Below are 24028 nucleotides of genomic sequence, written 5' to 3'. Positions count from 1 at the left end.
TAGGAGAGGCGGGAAGAGAGCGAGAACCTGTGCAGAACTCCAGTGTGGAGAGGGTCTAGAGGTGGAAGGCAAGAGGAATTAGGGGCCGGGGTGCGGCAACCTCGGAAAGCGCCAGTTCGGGGGACCCTTCTCCTGCTTTAGGTCCGGGCATTCCGGTCCTGGTGTACAACCCGGGTCAGGTTTCTTACTTTGGCCACGTACCGGAGGCCCCCGCCAAGGCGCCAGCTGTTGGACCTGCCTGCGCAGCGCGGGCCAGCCACGGAGGGGGCGTGGCTATGGAGGGGAGTGGTTGGGCGGCCCGGTGGGCGGGGCTCCCCTCCCAGCCGCCGCGGCCGCCTCTCTGCCTCCGCCCGCCGCGCGGACAAGCGAGCCGGGTAGCAGCCGTGAGCCTGCCCGCCCGCCCGCCCGCGTGCCGGGGCTGCGGTGGGCCAGGATGTCGGTCTTCCTGGAGGAGCTGCTGGGCGACAAACTGGTGACGGGCGGCGGCGAGGAGGTGGACGTGCACTCGCTGGGAGCCCGCGGCATCGCGCTGCTGGGGCTCTACTTTGGGTGCAGCCTGAGCGCCCCCTGCGCGCAGCTCAGCGCCAGCCTGGCCGCCTTCTACGGCCGCCTGCGAGGGGACACGGCCGCTGGGCCGGGGGCCGGGGCGGGGGCGGGCGCGGCCGCTGAGCCAGAGCCCCCGCACCGCCTGGAGATCGTCTTCGTGTCCTCGGACCAGGACCAGCGGCAGTGGCAGGACTTCGTGCGGGACATGCCATGGCTGGCGCTGCCCTACAAGGAGAAGCACCGGAAGGTGAGTAGCGCGGGCCCGGCGGCGCCCCCGGCCTGCAGGCGCGTACCACGCTCCGGGAGCCAGCTGCTCGCCGTCCCCACCCGCTGTCCTCAGCCTCAGGCCTGCCTTCTCTGTCTTGGCTGACTCCCCCCTCTTGCCCCATCCAGGACCCCGCCGGGTTAGGGCGCTCGCGGCAACTCCTAGGTGCCAGTGCCTGACTGCGCCCACGCTAGGAAGTTTGACACCCCTCAGGTCCACGCGTTGGGAATCGCGTAGGGGTGGCGGTGCTCTGCCCTCCCCACTTCCCGACCACCACCACCCTCTTCCAGCTACTTGACTCCACGCAGATACCTGTAGTGTGTGTGTGGGAGGGCACTAGCCCCCTTCCCATAATGCCCACACCAGGAAGTTTCCTTTCTTTCCCAGAGAGATCTTGCCTTCCTAGGGCCCACTTCCCTATGGCCAGGGACCCGGAGGGGTCTGCTGACCGTGTACTCAGGGAGAGAGGGGAGCTCAATCCTTTCCCCCTTTCTTCCCTCCCCCCCCGCCCCGCCCCCTGGGCTGAGTTAGTGGCCACCGGGGAGCTTTTCATTGTCTGGCTGTCCAGCGATCTTCCCAGGCCCAGAACAGCCCCGTCCTTGTAGATGCCGTAGTTTCGTGGTGGGCCGTTTGCTGTCTTGGTAGACTTCGAATTAGATGCAGAACTGATCCCATCCGTACAGATGAATGACAAGACAGCAAATGACTCACCGGTTTGCTGATGAAATTAGTTTGGTTTTCAGAGTGTATCTGTTGGGTGAAGGCGTCTGTTTAATAAAATAAATTCAAGACGTTTTACAATGAGTGGTAGCTGGAAAAGTTTCGGCGTGCCCTTGTTTAATTCGCGTGGCTAATGCAATGTATGAATCTGGCCCTTTCGTTTTCCGAGGGGTGTCTCAATTGATGGGGCGCACAGGAGAAAGGCTATTCTGGGGGCATTTAGGTTCCTCCAGGGAGGGTGGTAACACATGCCACGTGTTCCTTTTATGTGTACAGAATCATGTTGAGACGAAAGATTTAGATTTAGTGAGAGCACACGGCTTATAATTTGACCTCAAAATGTTCTGAGTAAATCATTCATCTCAAAACAGTGTAAGGCACAGATGTGAGATTTAAAGTTTGAAATATAGTTTAAGAAATACAGTTGATAAATTTAACATTGAGAAAACATCAGCCCACTAACCACACAGAAGCAAGACTTTGCATCTTAACTATTTTTTCAAGTTATTACACCTCTATTTGATTTATATGCCTGCTAAGCTATGAATATGCATGAATAGTACTTTTTGCTTAAAAATATGGAAATCCTTCTTTTTGGTGGTTGTTTTGATGATCCTTTAGGGAAGAAATAACATTTATTGAAAAAAATTTCATTGTCATGGCGTGTTTCTGTTGTAGACTAAAATCTGTTTAAAACAATGTCTTGCCGGGCGGTGGTGGCGCACGCCTTTAATCCCAGCACTTGGGAGGCAGAGGTAGGCGGATCTCTGTGAGTTCGAGACCAGCCTGGTCTACAAGAGCTAGTTCCAGGACAGGCTCCAAAGCCACAGAGAAACCCTGTCTCGAAAAACCAAAAAAAAAAAAAACAAAAAAAAAAAACAATGTCTTTTTTGGGCAATACAAATGATTTCTAGCTTTTGAAAATATACAATGTATGGCAGAATGTTCCAGACTTACGGCCTATTGTAGTTTTTCCAGAAGGGGAAATAAAACTGCTGGGCAAAAATACTGTGGAGCAAACTGAGATGTTTGGAAATGCCTAATGCTTCCCCTCCCCCAAAGTAGGGATATATTTGATATGACAGAGGCTTACTCTATGCTGGCTTACCCCTTTGCATGGAAAAAAGTGTTCCATAGCCTTCGCCTGGTCTGCCTGGTCCCACTCAGATGAACATCTGGATGACACGGGTCTGCAGGCTCTTATTTGAAAATACAGTTCAGAATGCTGGATGTGCCTAAATCCTAAGCAAGCATCTTAAACATTTAGTTTGATTTTATTTATTTATGTATTTATTCATTTATTTATTTTTCTGTGGTGCTAGGCGTGAAATCCTTGCACATGCTAAGTAAGCATTCCTTCTACCCCTGGGCTTCATGGACCCTGCTTCCCAAATTCATTTTTGTGCCGTTTTCCCAACTCACACCCTTCAGTTCATTTCTTTAGGGACCAGTCCTAAAGCCTTCCCATGGTGGAGAGCAGGCGACTCAGTGTCTGGCCCCAGAAATGTCTGTGTTGTGGTGATATAGTAGGTAACACAGGTCCCCCATGGTTTCTTGTAGAAAACATCCTTGGAGATTGGAAGGGCTGTGTCCTCACTGTGGACGGGACCGTGTCCCACCTTGGAGATTGGAAGGGCTGTGTCCTCACTGTGGAAGGGACCATATCCCACCTTGGAGATTGGAAGGGCTGTGTCCTCACTGTGGAAGGGACCATGTCCCACCTTGGAGATTGGAAGGGCTGTGTCCTCACTGTGGAAGGGACCATGTCCCACCTTGGAGATTGGAAGGGCTGTGTCCTCACTGTGGAAGGGACCATGTCCCGCCTTGGAGATTGGAAGGGCTGTGTCCTCACTGTGGATGGGACCATGTCCCACCTTGGGGATTGGAAGGGCTGTGTCCTCACTGTGGATGGGACCATGTCCCACCTTGGAGATTGGAAGGGCTGTGTCCTCACTGTGGAAGGGACCATGTCCCGCCTTGGAGATTGGAAAGGCTGTGTCCTCACTGTGGAAGGGACCTTGTCCCACCTTGAAAGCAGAGAGGTTTAAATAAAATGCAATTGCTCTTCTGTGGCCGAGTCTTTGTCTTCTGCGGCTTGAAATCGGAGCGCACAGAAATCAGTGAGTTTGCAATTCCAATTTCACCCTAAGGAAAGTGGAAAATGAGGGTGCCCCAGCTTTGAACACTTGTGGGTGGACACTTAACTTTTGTTGAGGGACCTGGCCAGGCCGTTTCCCCAGCTATACGAATAGCTTTAAAGAAGAGCGCTTTGTTTTATACTGAAGGCAAACCCAAGTTCCAGATTACATTTTTTTTAAGTTCTCATTAACATTTGGTCCTTAAAACCATTTGTGTGTTTCTTCCCGTTGGGATAACAAAGGATATGGTTCTAATTAGTTATTGGCTGGCATTTCTCTACAGAAAATTGAAAAATTATGGTGGGGAATGAAAATGGTATTATGGTATTTCTTTTTCTTCTTTTATTAATTTCTCCTTTATGTAGTAAGAAAGTTTGGGGCTGGCCATGTATGTTCAGCCTGCATTTTGCCTAGCTCCTTCACCTCCAGTGGAGAACACACGATGCCAAGGAAACCGGTATCTTTTCTTCCTCCCTCCTTTTTCTTTACGGAAAGTCGTCTTTCCTGTTTCTGTTTGTTTTAGTGGTAGGACTAAAGCAATAGAAGCTTTTCTTTTCCTCCCAGAACACGCACATTATTATATAGCTGTATGGAAAGTGTAATTAGATGATAACCAAACTTCGAATGCGCTTATGGGAGCGGCTGTGTCAGGAAGCCTGTAATCCTCACGGTAAGGCGGTTGGGCTTGTTTTACTAAGTAGGCTAGTGGACGTTTTTCAGATTTGTGAAGAACCAGAACGTGATGAACAGTTGGAAATTGGTGATGATTTAGACTTTTAAGTTAATTGTTGAAACTGGAGATCTGGCTCCAGGATCAACTTAGTCATGTCAGGAGTGAACACCAAGTTTTGGTTTTAAAGCCACAGGCCCTGGCTTCGCCTGGACTGGGTGGCTAGTGCAACACATTTGATCATGGGTGCTCTGACATCAGGGGAGCAAAACCACTAATGTTTGGGCTGGACAGATGTATTGGGCTCGATTTGGTCTGTAAATTTTCTGAACGACAGAAATGTGTAGAGGAAATTGGAACGGGGAAAAGGAAGTCAGGATGGTAAAGCAATAGAGTTGGGGGTGACTCTGGCCCAGCCTCCGACTTTACTTGCTTTAAACAGAGTCAGTGGAGTCGCTCTGCAGCCGACCAGGGTGGGCTGCTTGCTCTGGCTGTTCTGGACGGTTCTTTTGGTGTAGTATAAATCAGAGCCATGGCCTGGACTTCTGTTGAACTCTGTGGGTACTTTGGATGTGACAAGATCTCGTGCCAACCCAGTCTCTAAGCGCCATGTCCTCTGGTCTTTCTGCTGTGCCCAGGTGAGAGAACACCGACACACACTCTGGCTTTGTCTCCCCCCCCCGTCAGGACAGTGAAAAATGCCTCCAAAAACACAGCTCTGCGTGTTAGAGGCTTTTGCCTTTTTCCTAAAGAGCCTCAGCCAGCCAGGACAGGCTCTCACTGGGGACTGTGTTTCCATCTGAATCGTTCTAATAACAGACAACAGTCCAATTAAAGCAATCAGAGTTCTATTCTTGGAGAGGCTTTTCCCCTCTTTTATCATTTATAATGTGTGTTTTAATCTTCTCCGTGTAATGAAATAGTCTAGTGGCTAAGAATCAAAGTTCTTTTGCCTTTCTGCCTGGGTCCAGGGCCGAATCTGCTATTTATTAGCTGTGTGTCCCTGTGCAGGACCCCGCATCTCTGTGCCATCTGTTCCTTATTGGTAAGATGGGGACAACAGCACCTGCCTTATAGGATTGTTGTAGAGGCTGTGTGGCGATATGCCCCGTGCCTGACATAATGCTACATGCTCAATAAATGCTGCTATCAGTTATTAATAAATTACTACAACATTGAATAATCCATTATACAGCTTGGCTCTGGCTTCTGTCACGTCACAGAATTGCAAACCTGTTGTGAGGTCTTTCTTTTTCCTCCCTTCCCTCCTTTTTTTTTTTTTTTTTTGTTTTTTTGTTTTTTGGTTTTGTTTTTCGAGACAGGGTTTCTCTGTAGCTTTGGAGCCTGTCCTGGAACTCCCTTTGTAGACCAGGCTGGCCTCGAACTCACAGAGATCCGCCTGCCTCTGCCTCCCGAGTGCTGGGATTAAAGGCGTGCGCCACCACCGCCCGGCTCCTTCCCTCCTTTTTTTGAGACAGGGTTTCTCTGTGTAGCCCAGGCTGTCCTGGCACTTGCTCTGTAGACCAGGGTGGTCTTAAACTCAGAGATCCACCTGCCTCCTGAGTGCTGGGATTAAAGGCAAGGACTACCACAGCCCAGCTTTTCTTTTCTTCCTTTCTAGGGTCCCACTGCAGCCCAGGTGGTTCTTGAACTCACTGAGTAGTTGACTGTGCCTCTGAACTTTGCACCCTCCTGCCTTGGCCTCCCTAGTGTTGGGATCACAGGCTTGTGCTACCCCCCAGGCTTGTGTGATGCCAGGGATGGAGGCCGAGGCTTAGTGCATTCGAGGCAAGCGCTCTGCATTATAACTGCTCTCACATCTCCTGTGATGCACTTTTAAACTCTTCAAGCCTCTCACTTTGGGGAGAGTGGTTTGAGACAAGGTTTCTCTGTAGCTCTGGCTGTCCTGGAACTCTCACTGTAGCGCAGGCTGACCTCTAACTCAGAAGTCCACCTACCTCTGCTTCCCGAGTGCTGGGATTAAAGGTGTGCGCCACCACCTCCAGGCCAAACCTATGCCTTATAACCATAGAAGGGGATGTAGTGAAGGAATTGAAAGAATTGTCCTGTGAGTGATAACGACAGAGGAGAAAGATTCGAAAGAATGAAAACTGCAAAAGCAAATGAATGTCAGATATCCCTTCTGGAAGGTACCGAGGGTCGCTGATCTCAGTTCCGATAGTTGCCAGCGCCTGTGGTTGATCCCTGCAGCCTCAACATGGTGAAGGCTGTCAGCTCAGAGATGACCAGGTTACCACTCTGGAAGAAAGAATGAATGTCGGTTTTGTTTTGTGATTTACCAAAGCTGCTAGGCACCTCTTTTGGCTGACTCTAGCCATCCAGTCTAGGCAGTGTGGGGATGCTCTTTCACGTGGGAAATGGACAGTGGGTCTCTGAACTGTAGGAACTCACCTCTCCGGGAGTCGCCTCCCTTCCCTGCTCTGGAATTCTGTAGGTTAGGTGTGCCCAGACTCCTCTCCATGGCTGGATCAGTCCCATCTTCCAGGTAATGACTGTGCACAGCTCTTTTTTTAATGGACTTGTCTTCCTGTTTGGGTTGGAGCGGGAACCAGAACAGAGCAAGGCAGTGAGGTTGAAGTTAGGACCACTGATTTCATTCACCCTGGTTTCTCTCCAATCCTGTGTGTCATGCTTCCTTTCGGTAGGAGGCTCATTTTATTATTTGCACGAATTGGAAGGATGCTCTGTGTTGTTTGTAGCTGGGGCAGGGCTTGAGAAGGTCCTGTGGCAGGCTTTTTTTCTAAATAGGGCTTGAGGATTCTGAAGTTGCAGCTGCCCCTGTTCTGAACTAGGTGTGGCTCCTGGCTTCACGGCTTCATTTGGGGGAGAGTATAGACTTGGGCTAGGCTGTGTTTTTCTTTCTTTGCAGTCTGAATTCCCAGTGGTACCCAGTGTTATCCACCAGGGACTGGGTTTGTGCACTTCATTAATTTGCCATTATGCTTATTCCAAGGCACTCGGGAAAGAGCTCTGAATCTGGAATCCCATGAACCCTCAAGTTCTTACGTATTCTTGCTGTATATCTTGCCATGATTCTCAGTTATGGAGAAGTTTTGAATACCCGGAGTCACATCTCTTTATCTTCTACAGTTCATACCCTGAAGACATGGGCTCTAGCTAATTTGAGCTCTTTAGTAACTGGTAGCTCTGACCCCTGCTCCCATCTCTCCATTCCTGCAGTCAACAGGTTCTGAGTTCCCATTTCCTGTGGTAGGCAATGGTTCATTATCTTCTCTAGGAGATCCTGCTTCTAATCTTCACCCCTCAAATCATTTTCCAGATCAGAACATTTTACATGGTCTACGCAAGCATCCTTTTTACATAAATACATTTTCAGTCACTCATACACTGGTCCGACCTCACACAGTACATACCGGCTGCTGTCCTGTTTCAGCGGATGAGACCACGGATCACCAACTTGTATGCCGATGTTTTGATGACGTGCCGTAAGCATTTCTAACTGCTCACCATTTCTGTACTTTACATTCTTGTGGAGCACTGTGCAGATGCCAGTTGAACAAGCAAGTGCCAGGCCTCTGCCACTGTCTCGAGCAGGACCTCTCTAGGCCATTCCAGAACGGAATGACAAGTTCAGATCTACAGTTCCTGGTTGGACCTGTGTAGCTTATCTAACATTCAGGAGGCTCTGGGCTCAACCCCAGGACCCCTACAGTCCCTGAAAAAAGATACAGCTTCACAATGCCTCAAGTCCAAAGTCTGGCCGCTCGTCTCTCACTCTGTGGTGCCACAGGACTCCCTCATTTGCATTTCTGGGCTATGCCATGAATAGTTTTCTCCGGGAAGCCTGGACTTGGAGCTTCCTGAGGTCCATCTTTTAGAAGCTTTCCTATCCGTATCAATTTGTTTTAATGAATTAGTATCTTGTGGTGTGCTTTGTAGCATGTGGAAGACAATTTGTGCTAGTTGGCTCTGCCCTTCCACTGTGTGGACCTTGGGGATGGAGCTTAGGTCATCAGGCTTGGTGGTAATCACCGTGACCCTCTGGGACATCTGCCAGCCTTTATTGTGTCTTATAAGTGTTTCTCAGATCAGTGTATTTGGGGTTTCCATTTTTACTCAGCGACTTTTACAGGTTTCCCCTTCACTCAGATGTCCATTCAAGGTCCTACATGAAAGGTGGTCACAAGATGGACCGCGAGTCCTGGGTTCTCTGATACTGCCTCATTACTGTCACACGCCTCCAGAGACACGTAGTAATAGCACACATCCATGGGTGTGGTGTGATGTTCCCTGTCACTTTTCCCTCTAGGAAGCCTGTTCTCCTGAAACTCATTATGTAGACCGGGCTGACTTCGAACTCAGAGATTCGCCTGCTCTCTGAGTGCTGTGATTAAAAGCATGTGCCACCACCTCATTGTGCCCATAGACCTTATGCATGGATTTTTGGAAGATTTCCTAGTGTTTTCCATCAGGCTATAAGCTCCATGAACACAGGATCCAAATGAAGGAAGGGGAGGGTCATCTATTCTAGGTGCTAGGAAACAGGATGATGTCAAAGAAAGCAGGTCTCTGATTTTTCAGATTGATAACGCATGGTTGTTTCCAGATCGTGTGAATTGAAATATGCCAGTTTGCCAGGTGTGGTGGCGCATACCTGTTATCCCAGTACTTGGGAGGCAGAAGCAGGTGGATCTCTGTGAGTTCGAGGCCAGTCTGGTCTACAGAGTGAGTTCCAGGACAGCTAACACAAAAACAACAAAAACAAATGTGCATTTATTTCTGCTACTACGTAACTTCATTCTTAGTATTTGATGTTAACAAGTGGGCCTTACCTGAACAAAGTAAATTGTGTATAGGCTATATAGTTTGTAGTAGTTTTTTGTTTGTTGGTTTGTTTGTTTTTAGTATTTTGGATTTTTGTTTCTTTCTCTTTTTTAAGGAAAGGACTGTCTATAAACTCTGGATCCTCCTGCTTCTGCCTCCTGGATGCAGGAATTCTTATTTTATTTATTTATTTACTTATTTATTTAAGTCTCTAGCATCCCTCTTTTTATTTTTTTACAATTAATTATGCATGCAGACGTCATTCACACACAGAGACAGAGCACAGAGACACTCAGACACAAGCACAGACACACACAGCACAGCGCAGTACAGTAGAGACAGACTTACCTTACCTGGGACTCAAACTGGCGACCTCTGGCTCCGCGGGCGGCACTCCAATCCTCTCAGCCAGCTCTCCGACCGTTGCATCCCTCTTTCTAAAAAGATTTATTTGTTATGTGTACAGTGTTCTGTCTGCATGTGTGCCTTCAGGCCAGAAGAGCGTGCTAGATCTTATAAATGGTTGTGAGCCACCAGGTGGTTGTTGGGAATTAAACTCAGGAACTCTGGAAGTACAGCCAATGCTCTTAACCTTTGAGCCATCTCTCCAGCCCTTGTTTTGTTTTGTTTTTTTGAAACAAGGTCGTGTTGCCTAGCCTCAGCTGGTCTAGAACCTAATATTTAGACCAGGCTGGCCTTGCACTCATAAAGATCAACTTGATCGGCTTCCTGTCTCCTGTGTCTGGGATTAAAGGCATTTGCCACTGCATGTAGTCTTTTTTTCTAATTTTAATGTTTTTATATGTGGGTGTCTTAGTGTATATTTGTGTGCTGTGTGGATGCAAGAGCCCCTAGAGGTCAGAAAAGGCCATTAGATTCCCTGGAACTGAAGTTACAAACAGTTGTGAGCTGCCCCATGGTTGATGGGACCAGGTCTTCTCTGCAAGTAAGCACTCCCTTCACTGTTGAGCCATCTTTCCAGCCCTTTTGTTTGTTTGAGTCTTAATGAACTTTAAAGTGTGTGTGTGTCTGTGTGTGTCTGTGTCTGTTACTAGAGATCAGATCGAGGGCCTTGCTCACTCTAAGCAAACACTATCACCGAGATTTCAAAAAGTCTTTGATGGGCAAATAGATGTCCCACCCGGGAGAGTCAGTAGCTTCTTGTGCAATTGCTTTGCCCTGTAATTCTGCGTTCAAAAATAGGAAAAAGCATGACTCTCCCTTTTTGAAATGTTGACTTAATGCATTAAAATAGTCTCATATGCAGACCTGTCATTTGATGCTTTTATATTTCATAAATGTGTTTCTCTAGCGCTGTCCTTCCCAGGAGCTCAAAATGCATGTCTAGTCCTCTGCCAGCTACTAGTAATCAGGGTGGTGGATACTTAGCTTTAAACATTTCCAAGTGAGTTAAGGATCGGAGAATTAAAGTAAAGAGAACCAGTGATGAGAACTGGGCTCACGGTGTTGGGCAAAAGTTTGCCTGATCTCTTTTCAGTTTGAGTCTTTTCTTTCTGTTCATGAAAATCTTTCTTGTGAAACGTATGCCTCAGACACGCCTCGTGGCCTGGGAGGAAATGGACTGAACTGATGAGCGTCCGCTTTGAGTATGCACGGAGCACAGGGAGGCGGACTGGACTGATGAGCATCCACTCTGAGTGTGTACGGAGCACAGGGAGGCGGACTGGACTGATGAGCATCCACTCTGACTGTGTACGGAGCACTCCTGGATGAGCCGGGTGCAGTTTAACTACTTAACACATTTGCTAGCAGTTGGCAAGGCAGGAGAGCCCAGCTGTCTCTTCCGCTGCTGCCTTTCTGTGGCGGTGATTTCTAAGCCCCCTCTCCCTTCTTCCCCCCTCTCTTTTTAATGATTTGGCTTTTTTTAGTTCAGCCAGTGAAGTACCCCCAACTCCCCTTCATCCTATGCAAAGCCTGCGGGGCGGCTTTAGTGCTTTTGTGCAGTGACAAAATTGAACTTGAGGTGTCCTGTGGAGATCTAGGACTAAATCAGTCCTCCCCTTTATGAGCCTTTCAGCAACGGCTGCTCCAACTTCCAGCGGAACCTCAAACATGCGCTCTCCGCTTTATGACAAGGAGAAGTCTAGTAATTGCATGTTGTCCTACACGGTTCTTCTGGAGGGAAACCCGGCGATGGAGATATTTGTTCTGAGGCATCTGTGATTAAAAGCAAAATGTAAATATTCTGTTGCTCGCTGGCCGTAACTCTCGGGCCAGAGAGATGGTGTACTTTTTCCTTTGTATGAGCGACACATCAGAAAAATCCTTTTTCAGAAACAGTTTAAACTTAACATTCAGCTTTCCCTTCTATTGATCTGTTACCTGCACCCCTTCCTCTTTATGAGACTATGTTTGTAAAGGTGCCAATTTCAGATAAATCCAAGCACTGTTTCCACGTTAAGGGTGCCTTCGTCTGAGATCGTTCGTGAAGAGTCACGAAGCAGGATGTGGTGGGGTCCGCTGGACTGTGTGGCAGGGGTCTTTTTTGCATTACTTGGAGAATTTTCTTCTGGTACATCCTACTCTACAGCTTTTGTTTGTCTTTTTGGGTCAGTATCTCTGGGATAAAAATCTGAATGGATCTAGTCTGCTTAAAATCCTGGATGTGTTGCCTTTTTTCCCCTTTAGCCGTGATCAGGTCACGAGAACTTTCATTTGCTCGTGGTGGCTCTGAGTGTAGCGCCTCATCTCTTACTCATTTCTAAGGTTTGATGTAAAATCTAAAGATTGGGCCGAACAACTCACAACAGGAAAAAAAATCACAGCCTGGCCCTGGGAGCTCTGGAGGGGGCGGGATATGGGTATGAGTGCGGGGATTTTCAGTTCCAGGCACGACTTGCCTGTTACTTCCAAGGTCATTTATACCCATGGGCTTTCAGAAATGCCCTGTCACTATAAGTGAGCTTTTAAAGTATAACAGAAAGAATACAGACTCGGAATTCAGGTTCTCTAAGTTTGTGTCCTGGCTTCCACTTTAGCTTCTTGACTTTGGGGCAGGTTACATGGTTTCTCTGTCTCATGGTCAGTAAATGCAGTTAGCTGTAGCCATTAGGTACATTGGGCTGTTTCTGAGGGTTAAAGGAATTCATGTACGGGAGGTGTGAACAGTGGCTGGTATGGAGTATTCCCACTTAGGTGTTTATCCCAGGCGTTTCTTGGTTCTTTCTATACTTTATGCTTATTCTGATTCTAGACGGGAGAAATTTGTCTTTCCTTAGGCACACCTCCTCCTTCCAAAGCATCCAGTGCTCTGTCATGGTACCTAGTTTCTCTCTAGTTCGGTGACTGGCTTGTCTGTTGTTGTTCTGGTGACATACTGATATGTTTGTGTGTGCTGGGGATTGAACTCAGGGCCTCATGTATGTCAAACATAGACTGTACACTTACCCTATATCCTTATTTTAAATTGAGATTTACTTAATTTTTGCTTATGTATGTGTGTCTGAGTATATGCCTCGTGAGTGCAGTTGCCTTCCAAGGCCAGAAGAGGACATCGGATCCCCTTGGAGCCAGAGTGCAGGCAGTTTTGAGCTGCCTAATGTTCCGGGAGCTAAACTCAAGTCCTCTGGAAGGGCCACAAGTGTTCTTAACTGCTGAGCTGTATATCTGGTAGTCCATATCCCTAACCTTGAATGTGACTGTATTTCTAGACTAAGTCTATGATAATGCAATCACATCCTTCGTTCTATTGAATGGGTCTTGTTTCCTCTTCCACACTGGGCATGAGCAGAAGAGACCCTGGGCACATTTCTCTTGTTCTTTATTTGTAAACTTTCTGTCATAGCAATCCTTACACATCATACAGGTAAGGAAAAGTGGGGCTGGAGAGATGGTTAAGTGCTGGCCTCGTAAGCGTGAGGACTGGAGATCCTCAGTAGCCATGTGGTCCTTGCCTGTGGTCTCCGTGCTGGGAAGGTAGGGACAAGAGGATCCTGGGGGTTGTGGGCCAACCAATTAGCAGAGTTTGCAACCTCCAGATTCAGGGAGAGGCTCTATCTCAAAAAATAAAGTGTTGGATCATTAAAGAAGATACCCAGTCTTGACTTCTGGCCTCTACCTGGGTGCATATACCCACAAGGACATACAAGAATACACACACAAAACAGAGCAGTGAATTTCCATGTCAAAAAAAATGTTGTGGACATTTTCATTGTGTATATTCACTGTGTGTGGTATTTATTTGCGACCTAAGGAGGCTCCCATACATTCGTCATGTCCCCCACCTTCTCTTCCCTTCCCCCTCCTGTCGCTTAGTCCCCTTTCTTCCCCTGGACTGTTTTACTTCCATGTCTCTGTCCTGTGTACACGAGTGATTTTATGTATCTCTATAAAATCTAGGAAGCACAAATGGGAGGAAGCATTCCATGCCTGTTTTTCCGAGACGGGCCTAATTCATGTAATATGGTTATCTCTAGTTTCATCCACTTCCCTACAGACTCCATTCTTCCTGATGGCTGGAAAAAAGAGAAGTCCACTGTATATACAAACCACATTTTCTCTGTCCAGCCCTCGTTGGCGGACATCTGGGTTGGTTCCGTGCCGTAGCATTACGAGCAGTGTTCAGCGCTGCCGTGAACGTGCATGTGCAAGTTCTCAGTGCTGTGTCTTTTGGAGTCCTCTCGGGGAATGCCTCGCTGACTCTTTAATAGTGTAGCTACAATATCATTTCTCATTAATTGTACCCTCCCACTCCGTTTGCTTGGCTCCAGGGAAGGTCCACGGCTGACATCTTATCAGCTTCCTCCGTCCCTTAACCTGTAGTCTCCCCCATCTTCGTGCAGTTTGTTTGTTCTTCTCTTCCATGTCCTCTGGCTCTGCCTCCTTGCCGTGCCCCTGAGCTTTTCAATGCTTCCTTCTTTTTCTCAGGGTGGTCAGTAACCCCTGGTTAGAAAGGATGCTTCTTAGCCCTCAGAGCTGAGAAGTGCAGGTGTGCATTGCTTTGCCGCCTAATGGCTTCCCACCCCTCCACCCTGCTGTCTGTTTGAACTTTGGGCTGGGGTGGGCCGTTCCTCATAGTGACATCACGGCCACCAGCAGCTCAGCTATGCCAGAACATTTCTGGTGACCACATTACCATCTCCTCAAGAAGCCTGTCCTCTCTAAGATGACCTCCTAGCCTGCAGAACCACAAGCAACAGCCATCTGGAAGTGGCGCATTTAATCGCAGCACTCAGGAGACAAAGGCAGGCAGATCTCTGGTTCGAGGCCAACCTGGTCTATAGAGTTCTAGGACAACCAGGGATACACAGAGAAACCCTTTCTCAAGAAACAAAACAAAACGAAAAAGAACACAGGCAAATACAGAGGCAAGCCAATCACATCACCCTTTGTCTAGATCTTTCTAGTCTTGCCCAGAGCATGAAATACACCTGACATCCTTCTATCTCTCTTTCCTTTGTGTGTGTGTGTTTATGTGTGTGGTGTATGTGTCTGTGGGACATACACATGCGTTATAGAGACCTGAGGAAGATGTTGGGCCTCCTGCCTCACTGTCTGCTGTATTCCTTTGAGACACGATCTCTCAAGGAATCTGAAGCGAGGCTGGCTGCCAGCAAGCCCCAGCAAGCTTCTTGTCTCTGCCCCGTACAGCACTAAGGTTACAGATGTGTGGTTCCCTAGCAGATTTTTGCATGGGTGCCCAGGATTTGAACTCAAGTCATTATGCTCGTGCAATAGCACTCATACCCCCTGAGTGATCTCCCCAACTCTTGTGTTTGCTCTCCTGTCAGTCACATCTGGCTGGAGATCGACACAATGACCTTTTCAGGCGACTAAACTTCCAGAGGCTTCTCTACCAGCCAGACGACTGGACAAATCAGGGCCGAATCCAAACTCTCAGACCTCTCATTTTCAAATCAGGTTAGATGTCATCCGTATTCACAGTCTGTTGAGTTCGTTTTGTATGCTGAAGTGTCCACTACATTTTTGAATTATGTGTGATCCCTGACCTTTCTCCAGGGGGTTAATAACATGCTGGCTAAGCCTGGGGATAGACTCCCAGGACACAGAGACCCTTCAGGATAATTCCAGCCCTTTACTGGTTCCTCTTCTCCCTTGGTTAGCGTGTGAAGGACGGGGAACTTGGGAGTTCTTTGCTCTCTCTCTTCAGTAAAGATGGTGTGAGATGGCTTGCACTTGGTAAACTGCATTTGCTCCTAAGTGATCACTTCTCCCGGATAAGCTGTTGGATCTGCTGAGGAGCACCCGACAATCTGCAGTCTGGGGTTTGCAATGCTCCCCCTGTCTGCTGGTTGCAGGTCACAACAATGGCTGGAGATCTTATCGCGCTTTTCTTTCCTCTTGGCCAAAATTCCCACCTTAAAGAAGCAGAATTGCTGTGCTGGAGGGGCACGCAGGGCATGCTGGCACATTTGTTTCCTGCGGAGGACCTTGTAGCCAATCCATGGACACTCGGTAGCTGGCATGTAGCTGAGGGTGCTCCTTTGTCCCGGGAGGCCCAGAGCCTGTACCTTCTGAGGGTCACGTGACAATACTGAGTGCCTTGTTCCGACCCCAGGGCCCCCTTCACCTGCTCATTAGAGCCCTGACAGAGCTTGAGGGAGTCTTTTTCTCGCTGCTCCCTCCCCAGGGTGAGACCCACTAGCTAATGAAGTGTGGCATTTACTTTCAGAATTAACCGTAAGATGCTACAACTTATAAAGAGACCTAGGGCTTTGTTGTAGACAGGTTTGTATTTTCTTAATATTTGACTTTGTAGGATAAATCAGTCCATGCATTTTAAGAATTTTATCTTATTCTAAAAAGGATTTGTTTTCTGCCAAACTATATCTGCCCCTTTATGATTGCCCACATAATCACAGCATTTGGGAAATGGAGGCAGAAGGATCAAGAGTTCAAAACCACCGTGAGCTACTTAACAAAACCCTTTCGCTAAAACAAAAACAAAAAGATTACACATGAATCCCTTAGATTTTGTTCAGTTTGGCGCAGAAGAATCCTAACTGTTCGCATGTTAGGTTGGGGGTGAGCTGGAGTTAAGTAGCTCAGAGCACTTTCGGGGGAAATGAGCTTCCTCGGTTTGCACAAGGCCCCCAGATCTCACCCTGAGACATATTGTTCTAAGCTTGTACAAATGTTCTTAAGAGTAAAGTACTACTTAATACCACTTGGACACCCTGCTTTTCTCTAGGATTTAGGGTAAGTATGCATTTGCAGAGACTGGCAGAACACTGGCTTCGCAGCACTCTGTCACAGAGCCAGACTCAGTGGTTCCAGGCCAGTGTAGATCCCTGGAAGACATGGTGACCTGTCTTATCCAGCACAAATAGCAGCTTTCTGCTGACCGTGAACATTAAAAGCCACGATATCCCTTGATTTAGCATATGAACTCCTTTTCATTTGCAAGGGAAAGCGTTTCACCTTTTAACCATAAAATAGTCTTCGTCCCCCAAATAACCCACGATGATAGTGTTTTGCACTCTTCCAGAAAAGATTGTATGTGTGTGTGTGTATGATGCAGATAGAAATGTGTGCTTAAATACTTATTGCACAATGGATTTAGCATCTGAAATCAATATATTTTCTTGAAGGGTAGCACATTAAAAAAATCCGATCTTGGGATGTGACTCAGAGTAAACTGCTTTGGCTGGTATGCTCCGAGCCCTGAGTTCAGTCAGTCCTCAGCACCACACAAATAATGATAATGACACACGGGCTCTGTATTAAATACGACAACAATGGCATTAATCACAATTCAAATAAAAGGAAGGACATACAGAAAAAAAAATCTCAACTGTCATTGCTGACCCATGACCACTCCCACCATCAGAGAATGTCTCTTCAGTGGCCTTTTGGACACCTACAGACATGTATATGTGCATATAGCTAGCTATACCTACTTTTAGGTGGTTCCCATTTACCATTATTTATACAGCTCTCACTATGCTTCTTATAACACTGGCCTAGAACTCACTGTGCAGTACCAGGCTAGCCTTGAACCCACAGAGATCTGCCTGCCTCTGTCTCCAGGATGCTGGCATTAAAGGTGTGCACTAGCACATCCAGCCATTATACTTCTTGACTTTACTAACAGGTGACAAAATTCTTTTTGGTGGTGGTTCATTCCTTTAGTCCCAGCGCTTGGAAGACAGAGGCAGGTGGATCTCTGTGAGTTCGAGGCCAGCCTGGTCTACATAGTGAGTTCCAGAACAGCCAGGACTGTTTCACAGAGAAACCCTATCTCCAAAAACAAAAGAAAAGGAAAAAAATTTTTGGAGACAAAAGATTGAGTCCTGTGTAACTTTGTATGAAGTCTGCCTTGGTACAGACACGGCTGCGGACTGAAGCACAGAACCCCAGGATCACACTGTGCTTAGAAGTAAAAGATCTGGCGTGGTGTGCTCCACTGTGCAGTGGCTGGAACGCTTGGAAGACAGTTTTTCACTCCTCCGTGAAGGCCCTCTCCCGGACTGACACAAAGCAGTGAGATCCCCACTGCCCATTTGGATAAATTCAGAAGTTCATTTTCTAAAGCTGTCAGTCGTCTTCCCTTCTAGAAGCGTTCTGATTTATCCAGGAACAAAAGATTTCCCCATGCTGGGCATTGTATTATGCCTGGTCTTTTGTGGCAACTGGTATCAGGTAGCTGTAGCTTGTGTTTAATCCAGATTTTTATGTGCTAATGTGTACTGTAGTTTCAGAAAACCCAACACCTCTCAAATCTGAAGATCTGAAACTGGAAAACGCAGGGGCAATTCTTTTCGTTATTGAAGTCTCTTGGTTTTAGGGTCTGGTGTTCACAGTGTAATTTCTTCCACTTAGAGCCCTCTCCCCTGCCGTCTGAGGAATGCATCTGTTGCTTTGGGGAAAATGTGCAAGGGTTACATCAAAGTCTTCTCACGGAAGATTGAGCATCTTTCCCCTTCCCAGAACCTTCCTTGTTCTTTTCTGCATGGAATAGCTGAGAAAAGCTAAGATTAATTTTCTTAGGGTCATGTAGTTAGGTTGCTTATGAAAGAACAAAAGGATTGCTCTGGGAATGTTTATTAAATGAATGGAGAATAGCAGTTGGGAAAGGTGAATTTTGCAAAGATCCAGTGAATCGTAAAATGAACTGTGCACAGCAAACATGAGAACCTGAATCCGTGTCCCAGCATCCCTGTGACTGCTGGGCTTGGTGGCCATTTGATGGCCATGCCTGTTGGCTTAAGAATGGAAAGAGTTCGGCGGCTCTAACCCCAGGACAGCAGCGCTCCTCTGTGAACAACAGTAAGACACTGAAAACCCTACACATGATCACCAGCCACGGAGTAGCTCCGTAAGTCACCGTACCTCAGAAGGTGTGGAACTGCCATTGAAAACACAGCCTTTGCTGTGCCATAGCGCTGGCAATACTTCTGCTGTGTGCAGAAAGGCAAGATCCCAAGTTACATATACATATACAGTATTACGCAGATACATAAAAAGAAAGATTGAAATATGTCGGATTGATCGTTGTTATGATCAATGGCATCTATGAGCGGTAGGTCTCTGATTTCCAGATGTGCCAGATAGAATCGGTTTTATGATAAAAATCCGTGGTTGTGAAGAAAATGAAGTGTCTTCTGCTGGAAAGAGCTTGCATCTCATTTGTGGAGCTTGGCTGGAGTATTTGCTCCGTCCATCTAGTTAGCGGCTGAGGAGCCTGGCTCATCCTCGCCTCTTAACATGAGAACCGGGGGTGGGGGAGAACCCCAGCTTGAAGCCAGGAACTTCAAGAAAGCCTTCTGGGAAGAATAACTTGAAAGTGACCTTTTCAAATGAGGGGGCGGGTAGTCCAGTGGATTAGGAAAGAAAGATGTTCCAGATATAAATAAGCACGTGGGAACGGAGGAGAAAGCTGAGAAGAGACGGTTCATCTGATCCTGCTGGAGAATTGGAGTGCGGGGCAGAGGAGGTGATGCGGGTTTGGAGATGGCTGAGTGACATGGCTGTCTGCCATCAGCTCTTTTGTCAGACTGTCTGGAAATACATCTGGGGAGGTGTGATTTTGTGGGTGAGGACGCTCAGAAGTAGGTGGCTGTGGTCTTTGGGTTTGGAAGGACAAAGGTCTAACTTGTGAACACGCCACAGAAGAAGACCAGGTCTTTTTGGACCAAACTTCAGGGCTGTGAGGATGGCTCAGCGGACAGAGCTCTCCTTGTGCAAGCGTGAGAGCCCGAGTTCAGATGCCCAGCACCAGTGAGAGCTGGGTTCAATGATGCATACTGGACCCCAGAGCTGTGGGGCAGAGATAGGCAGATTTCTGGAGCTCCTTGGCCAGCTGGTGAGATGCCCACCCCCCACTGCCACACACTCAAACCAGTGAACCTTGGTCTGGACCAGATTGCGGGAATGTGTTTTTGCTTGTTTTGAGACAGGGTTTCCCTGTGTAGTTCTGGCTGCTCTGGAACTCACTTTGTAGACCAGGCTGAACTCACAGAGATCTATCTGCCTCTGCTTCCCAAGAGCTGGGATTAAACGTGTGTGGTACCACTGCCCGGCTAGGAATATTTTCCTTTCCTTTCCTTTCCTTTCCTTTCCTTTCCTTTCCTTTCCTTTCCTTTCCTTTCCTTTCCTTTCCTTTCCTTTCCTTTCCTTTCCTTTCCTTTTTCATTTTTCGAAAGAGGGTTTCTCTGTGTAGCCCTGGCTGTCCTGGAACTCACTCTGTAGACCAGGCTGGTCTCGAACTCACAGAGATCTGCCTGCTTTTGTCTCCCAAGTGCTGGGATTAAAGGCTTGCGCCACCACTACCCAGCTAGGAATACATTTTTTATAAACTTACTTAGAGTGTAATGAAGGTTGATTCTATTCATTAAACAAGACAAAGGAAATTAGTGTATGGTGGTTTGTGCACCCCATGGCGTGCACGTAGAGATTAGAAGACAATTCAATTCTGTCTGCCCTCCCCTTCGATACTGCTCTCCACAGCACTTAGAGCTTAGCTGGGGAGATAATGCATGAAATGTGTGTGTGTGTGTGTATGTATGTATATGTGTGTGTATATGTGTGTGTATGTGTGTATATATGTGTTGTATGTGTGTGTATGTGTGTATGTGTGTGTATATGTGTGTGTATGTATGTGTATATGTGTGTATGTGTGTGTATATGTGTGTTTATGTGTATGTGTGTATGTGTGTGTATGTATGTGTATATGTGTGTGTATGTGTGTGTGTTATGTATCCACAGTATATATTCTGTTAGAGTTTATATATGGGTTCAAGTAGAGATGCAATTGGCAGCAGAAACGTCAAGAACCAGAGTCATCTGAGAAGCCACCATCTTAAATCCCTGCCTGTGTCTCCTCCTAGCTCTGAGAGCTCGGTCACTTCCTACCTTGCTGGGTGGCTGTGGCAGTGTGAACTGATGGGAAATAGCCCTTCCTGCTGTGCCTGCCTCCATGACGCTTGGTCAGATGATGGGGACCAGTGCTGTGCTCTAGACTAGGAAGAGTCCTGGGCTTGGGGACCCTACTCCTCATCATGTCCTTATTTGACTCATTTGTGTTCATGATCTTGATTGTCCCACCCTATCCTGGGGGACTGTTCCTCATCTATACACCAGGCTGGCCTTGAACTTACAGAGATCTGCCTGCCTCTGCCTCCCGAGTGCTGGGTTTAAATAAGGTGTGTGCACTACCACTCCTGGCTATCATCTCTTATTAATAAATATTTGTCACAAGTACTTGTTGAGATAAAGTATGAAAGATTTGGACTGGTGCTTAAAGGACCAGAAAAGTGAAAAGAAGAAAGGGAATCTCATAACTGAATGTGGCGTGTGTCTGCAGTTCTGGCTACTTGGTAAGCTGAGGCAGGAGGATTACTTGAGTTTCCAGTTTGAGACCTGAGCAACATACAACATAGACTTTATGTTTGGGGAGGGGGAGTGAGTCTCAAAGTTTAATGACACAGACTTGTCTATTATTTGTGTTTAATCAAAATTAACCAAGTGTATAGTATTGGGCAATGTGGCTATAAGGTGCTACCCTGGACGCTTGTTGAGGGTTGTGTAGTGGTCCTCTGCCTTTACCAGTGAGGAAACTGAGGCTCAGAGGAGATGGCCACCTGGCTGGGCTTCTTCTCTTCTTATTGTCTTCTCCCGTGCTGTTGCTTAGCATCTGTCCTAACAGTCCTTAAAAATGTCCACCCAAACCGGGCGGTGGTGGTGCACACCTTTAATTCCAGCACTCGAGAGGCAGAGGCAGGCGGATCTCTGTGAGTTTGAGGTTAGCATGGTCTACAACAGAGTGAGTTCCAGGACAGCCAGGACTATTTCACAGAGAAATGCTCTCTCAAAAAACAAAAAACAAGTTCGAGGCCAACCTGGTCTACAAGAGCTAGTTCCAGGACAGGCTTCAAAACTACAGAGAAACCCTGTCTCGAAAAACCAAAAAAAAAAAAAAAAAAAAAACCAACAATAACAAAAAAGTCCACCCAGTATCTTTGAGCCATTGCCAAATTTTATTTTGCCTGTAGGCTGGAGAGATAAGCTTGCGGAAAAGAGGGAAATGCCACAGTGCTGTTTTCCTCTGTGAGTTTGTGTGTCCTGGTCTCTAGAAAATGGGCCACTTTCCTGGTCCCTGGAGCCTGTTCCTGAGAGCCCAGCAGCCTTCCTGTGGCAAGGCCAGGGTCAGGCTGGGGACGCAGGTCGGACCTCCTATGTGGAAAGCCTCAAGTGGCTGTAACTCATGTAGAGAAAACAAACGTGATTCGCTTCCGCCCTGCAAGCAGCTCAGAGTTCGTCAGGCCAGAGCTCAAGCTGAAGCCTGTGAGATGTAAAGCCAGGGATGGAAGAAGAGCCAGGTGCCCCACCGTGAGCCCACTGTGTCAGAGAGAAGAAATTCCCCTCATTTGGCCCTGCGGCCGCAGTATATCTTTTCCTGTTGGCCCCTCAGGAAGGGAGAGGATGCGCTCTCCTGCTGCCTGTCCAGGCAGTTAATGTCCTTGCACATTGTGTTGAGAGATAGCTGTGACCCAAGAGAGTCCTTGGCACTAGTCCCTGGGCCTGTGGTCACGGGAACTTGGCTTGCTGCTTTCAGGAGGTCTTTCTAACCTGAGCAGGAACATAGGAAAACAGGAATTTAGCACATCGTTGGCCTGAGCTCAGGCCTTTGAAGGGGGGACTGTGGGGTCACACCTGTGACTTTATGAGGGGTGGGGAATACAGATGTTCTGAAATTTAGGAGTTCAGGTCCATTCCAAAGCCGCTTACTATTTTATTTGTAGACAGGGTCTTATGTAACCCAGGCTGCCCTCAGACTTGCCATGTGGCTGAGTATAACCTGGACTCCCATTACTTTACCTCTGCCTCCCAAGCGCTGGGAATACAGGCGAGTGTTGTTAGGCCTGCTTTGTGTAGCGCTAGGAGTCAAACCCGGAGCTTCGAGTACACCAGGCAAGCACTCCACCAACTGAACTACATCCCTGCCTCCCTAAAACTAGTTATTTGTTTCTTTTTAAGAACTTATCTTTGGGCCAGGCATGGTGGTGCACTCCTTTAATCTCAGAGCTTGGGAGGCAGAGGTAGGAAGATCTCTGAGTTGAAGGCCAGCCTGTTTAACATAGTGAGTTCCAGGACAGCCAGGCTATGTAGAGATATCTTGTCTCAACACCGTCTCCCAATTATTTTTAATTGTGTGAGTGTGTGTGTGTGTGTGTAGATGTCTGAGTGTGTGGGTATGTGTACGGGAGTATGTGCCCCTCAGAGGCCGGAGGTGTCACTTTCCCCTGGAGTTGGAATTGCAGATGGTTGTAAGCCGCTATATGTGGGTGCTGGGAACAAACTCGGGTCCTCTGGAAGAATCTCTGAGCCATCTCTCCTGACCCTGCTGAGAGTTCTTGTCCATTGTGTGTCCTGGTATATAGCTTCATGTACTCAATGCAGCCCTAACACATCTCTTAGGAGTGTGATTTGAAGTTTGTGGTACAAAGAGGAAACAGTGTATGAAGCCCCGAGACCACATGTGACTGTGGTTGTCTGCCACCAGGAGACCATGTCTAGGCACAGTTGTCTCCTCCATTCTGGGTTCTTTAGAATGGACACCGATTCTCTATGAAGTAATAATTACAACCTCCTACTTTACAGTTTGATAATGTTGTGTAGTGTTCAGTTGGAGAGTTCTAACAGGTTCACTACTGGGGGATGAACTCACACAAAAGCTTAACCTTGCCATGTGTTCCTGAGAAATGGTACCCAAGAGGGTCGGGGGAGAGGCTGGTGTGCTGCATTCCGCATCCGAGATAGCCTGTCCCTCTTATGTCTGTGATAGAGTCCAGAGCATCTCCTGAGCTAGAGTGCACCGTTATCATTAACATTATCACTCACTGAGCTCCTACAAGGCTCCAGGGACCCTGATACTAGGTGCTGCTTGCATACTATCTTATTGACCCTTCTACCAGTCCATGAAGTAGGTACAGTAATCCTTCCTTAGCCAGTTTTGCTTTGCATGGTTTCAGTTACCCATGGTCAGCTGTGGTCTGAAAATACTAAATGGAAAATTTCACAGATAGACAATTTGTTAGTTTTAAATTACATGCGAGGGGCCTAAGGATATAGCTTAGTGATAGAGTGCTTGCCAAGCATACACGAGGCCCTAGGTTCAATTCCTACGGAACAAAACAGAAATTACACGCGGTATGTAGCATGCTAAAATCTCGCACCGTGCTCCTTTACCCATCACACAGTCGTCCTTGGTGCAGTGTATCCATGCCGTATAAGCTACCCACCTGTTGGTCCAGTAAGTAGCCTTGTTATTTTTATTCCTCGATGCCCTGGAAGCACACAAGTAGTGGCTCAAAGGAGGATCAAGGCAACCCACATCATACACACATACTATAAATGATGGATTAGTGCTACCTGGGGCTTTAGGCTAGTCTCCAAGTGTGT

General features: G+C 47.4%; 1 protein-coding gene across 1 annotated transcript in view; it reads left to right on the top strand.

Moving 5' to 3' along the window:
* Positions 1 to 331: 331 nt before the first annotated feature.
* The window catches only part of Nxn (nucleoredoxin), a 145141-nt gene continuing 121444 nt past the window's right edge, over positions 332 to 24028 (top strand). The window contains exon 1 of the mRNA XM_057774808.1: positions 332 to 793. Within this exon, the coding sequence (XP_057630791.1) occupies positions 434 to 793 (360 nt within the window). The 5' untranslated portion in view covers positions 332 to 433. The remainder of the gene's footprint in view (positions 794 to 24028) is intronic.

Source organism: Chionomys nivalis, chromosome 7 (assembly GCF_950005125.1).
Source record: "Chionomys nivalis chromosome 7, mChiNiv1.1, whole genome shotgun sequence".
NCBI lineage: Eukaryota > Metazoa > Chordata > Mammalia > Rodentia > Cricetidae > Chionomys > Chionomys nivalis.
This window is presented reverse-complemented; position numbering and strand designations above follow the sequence as displayed.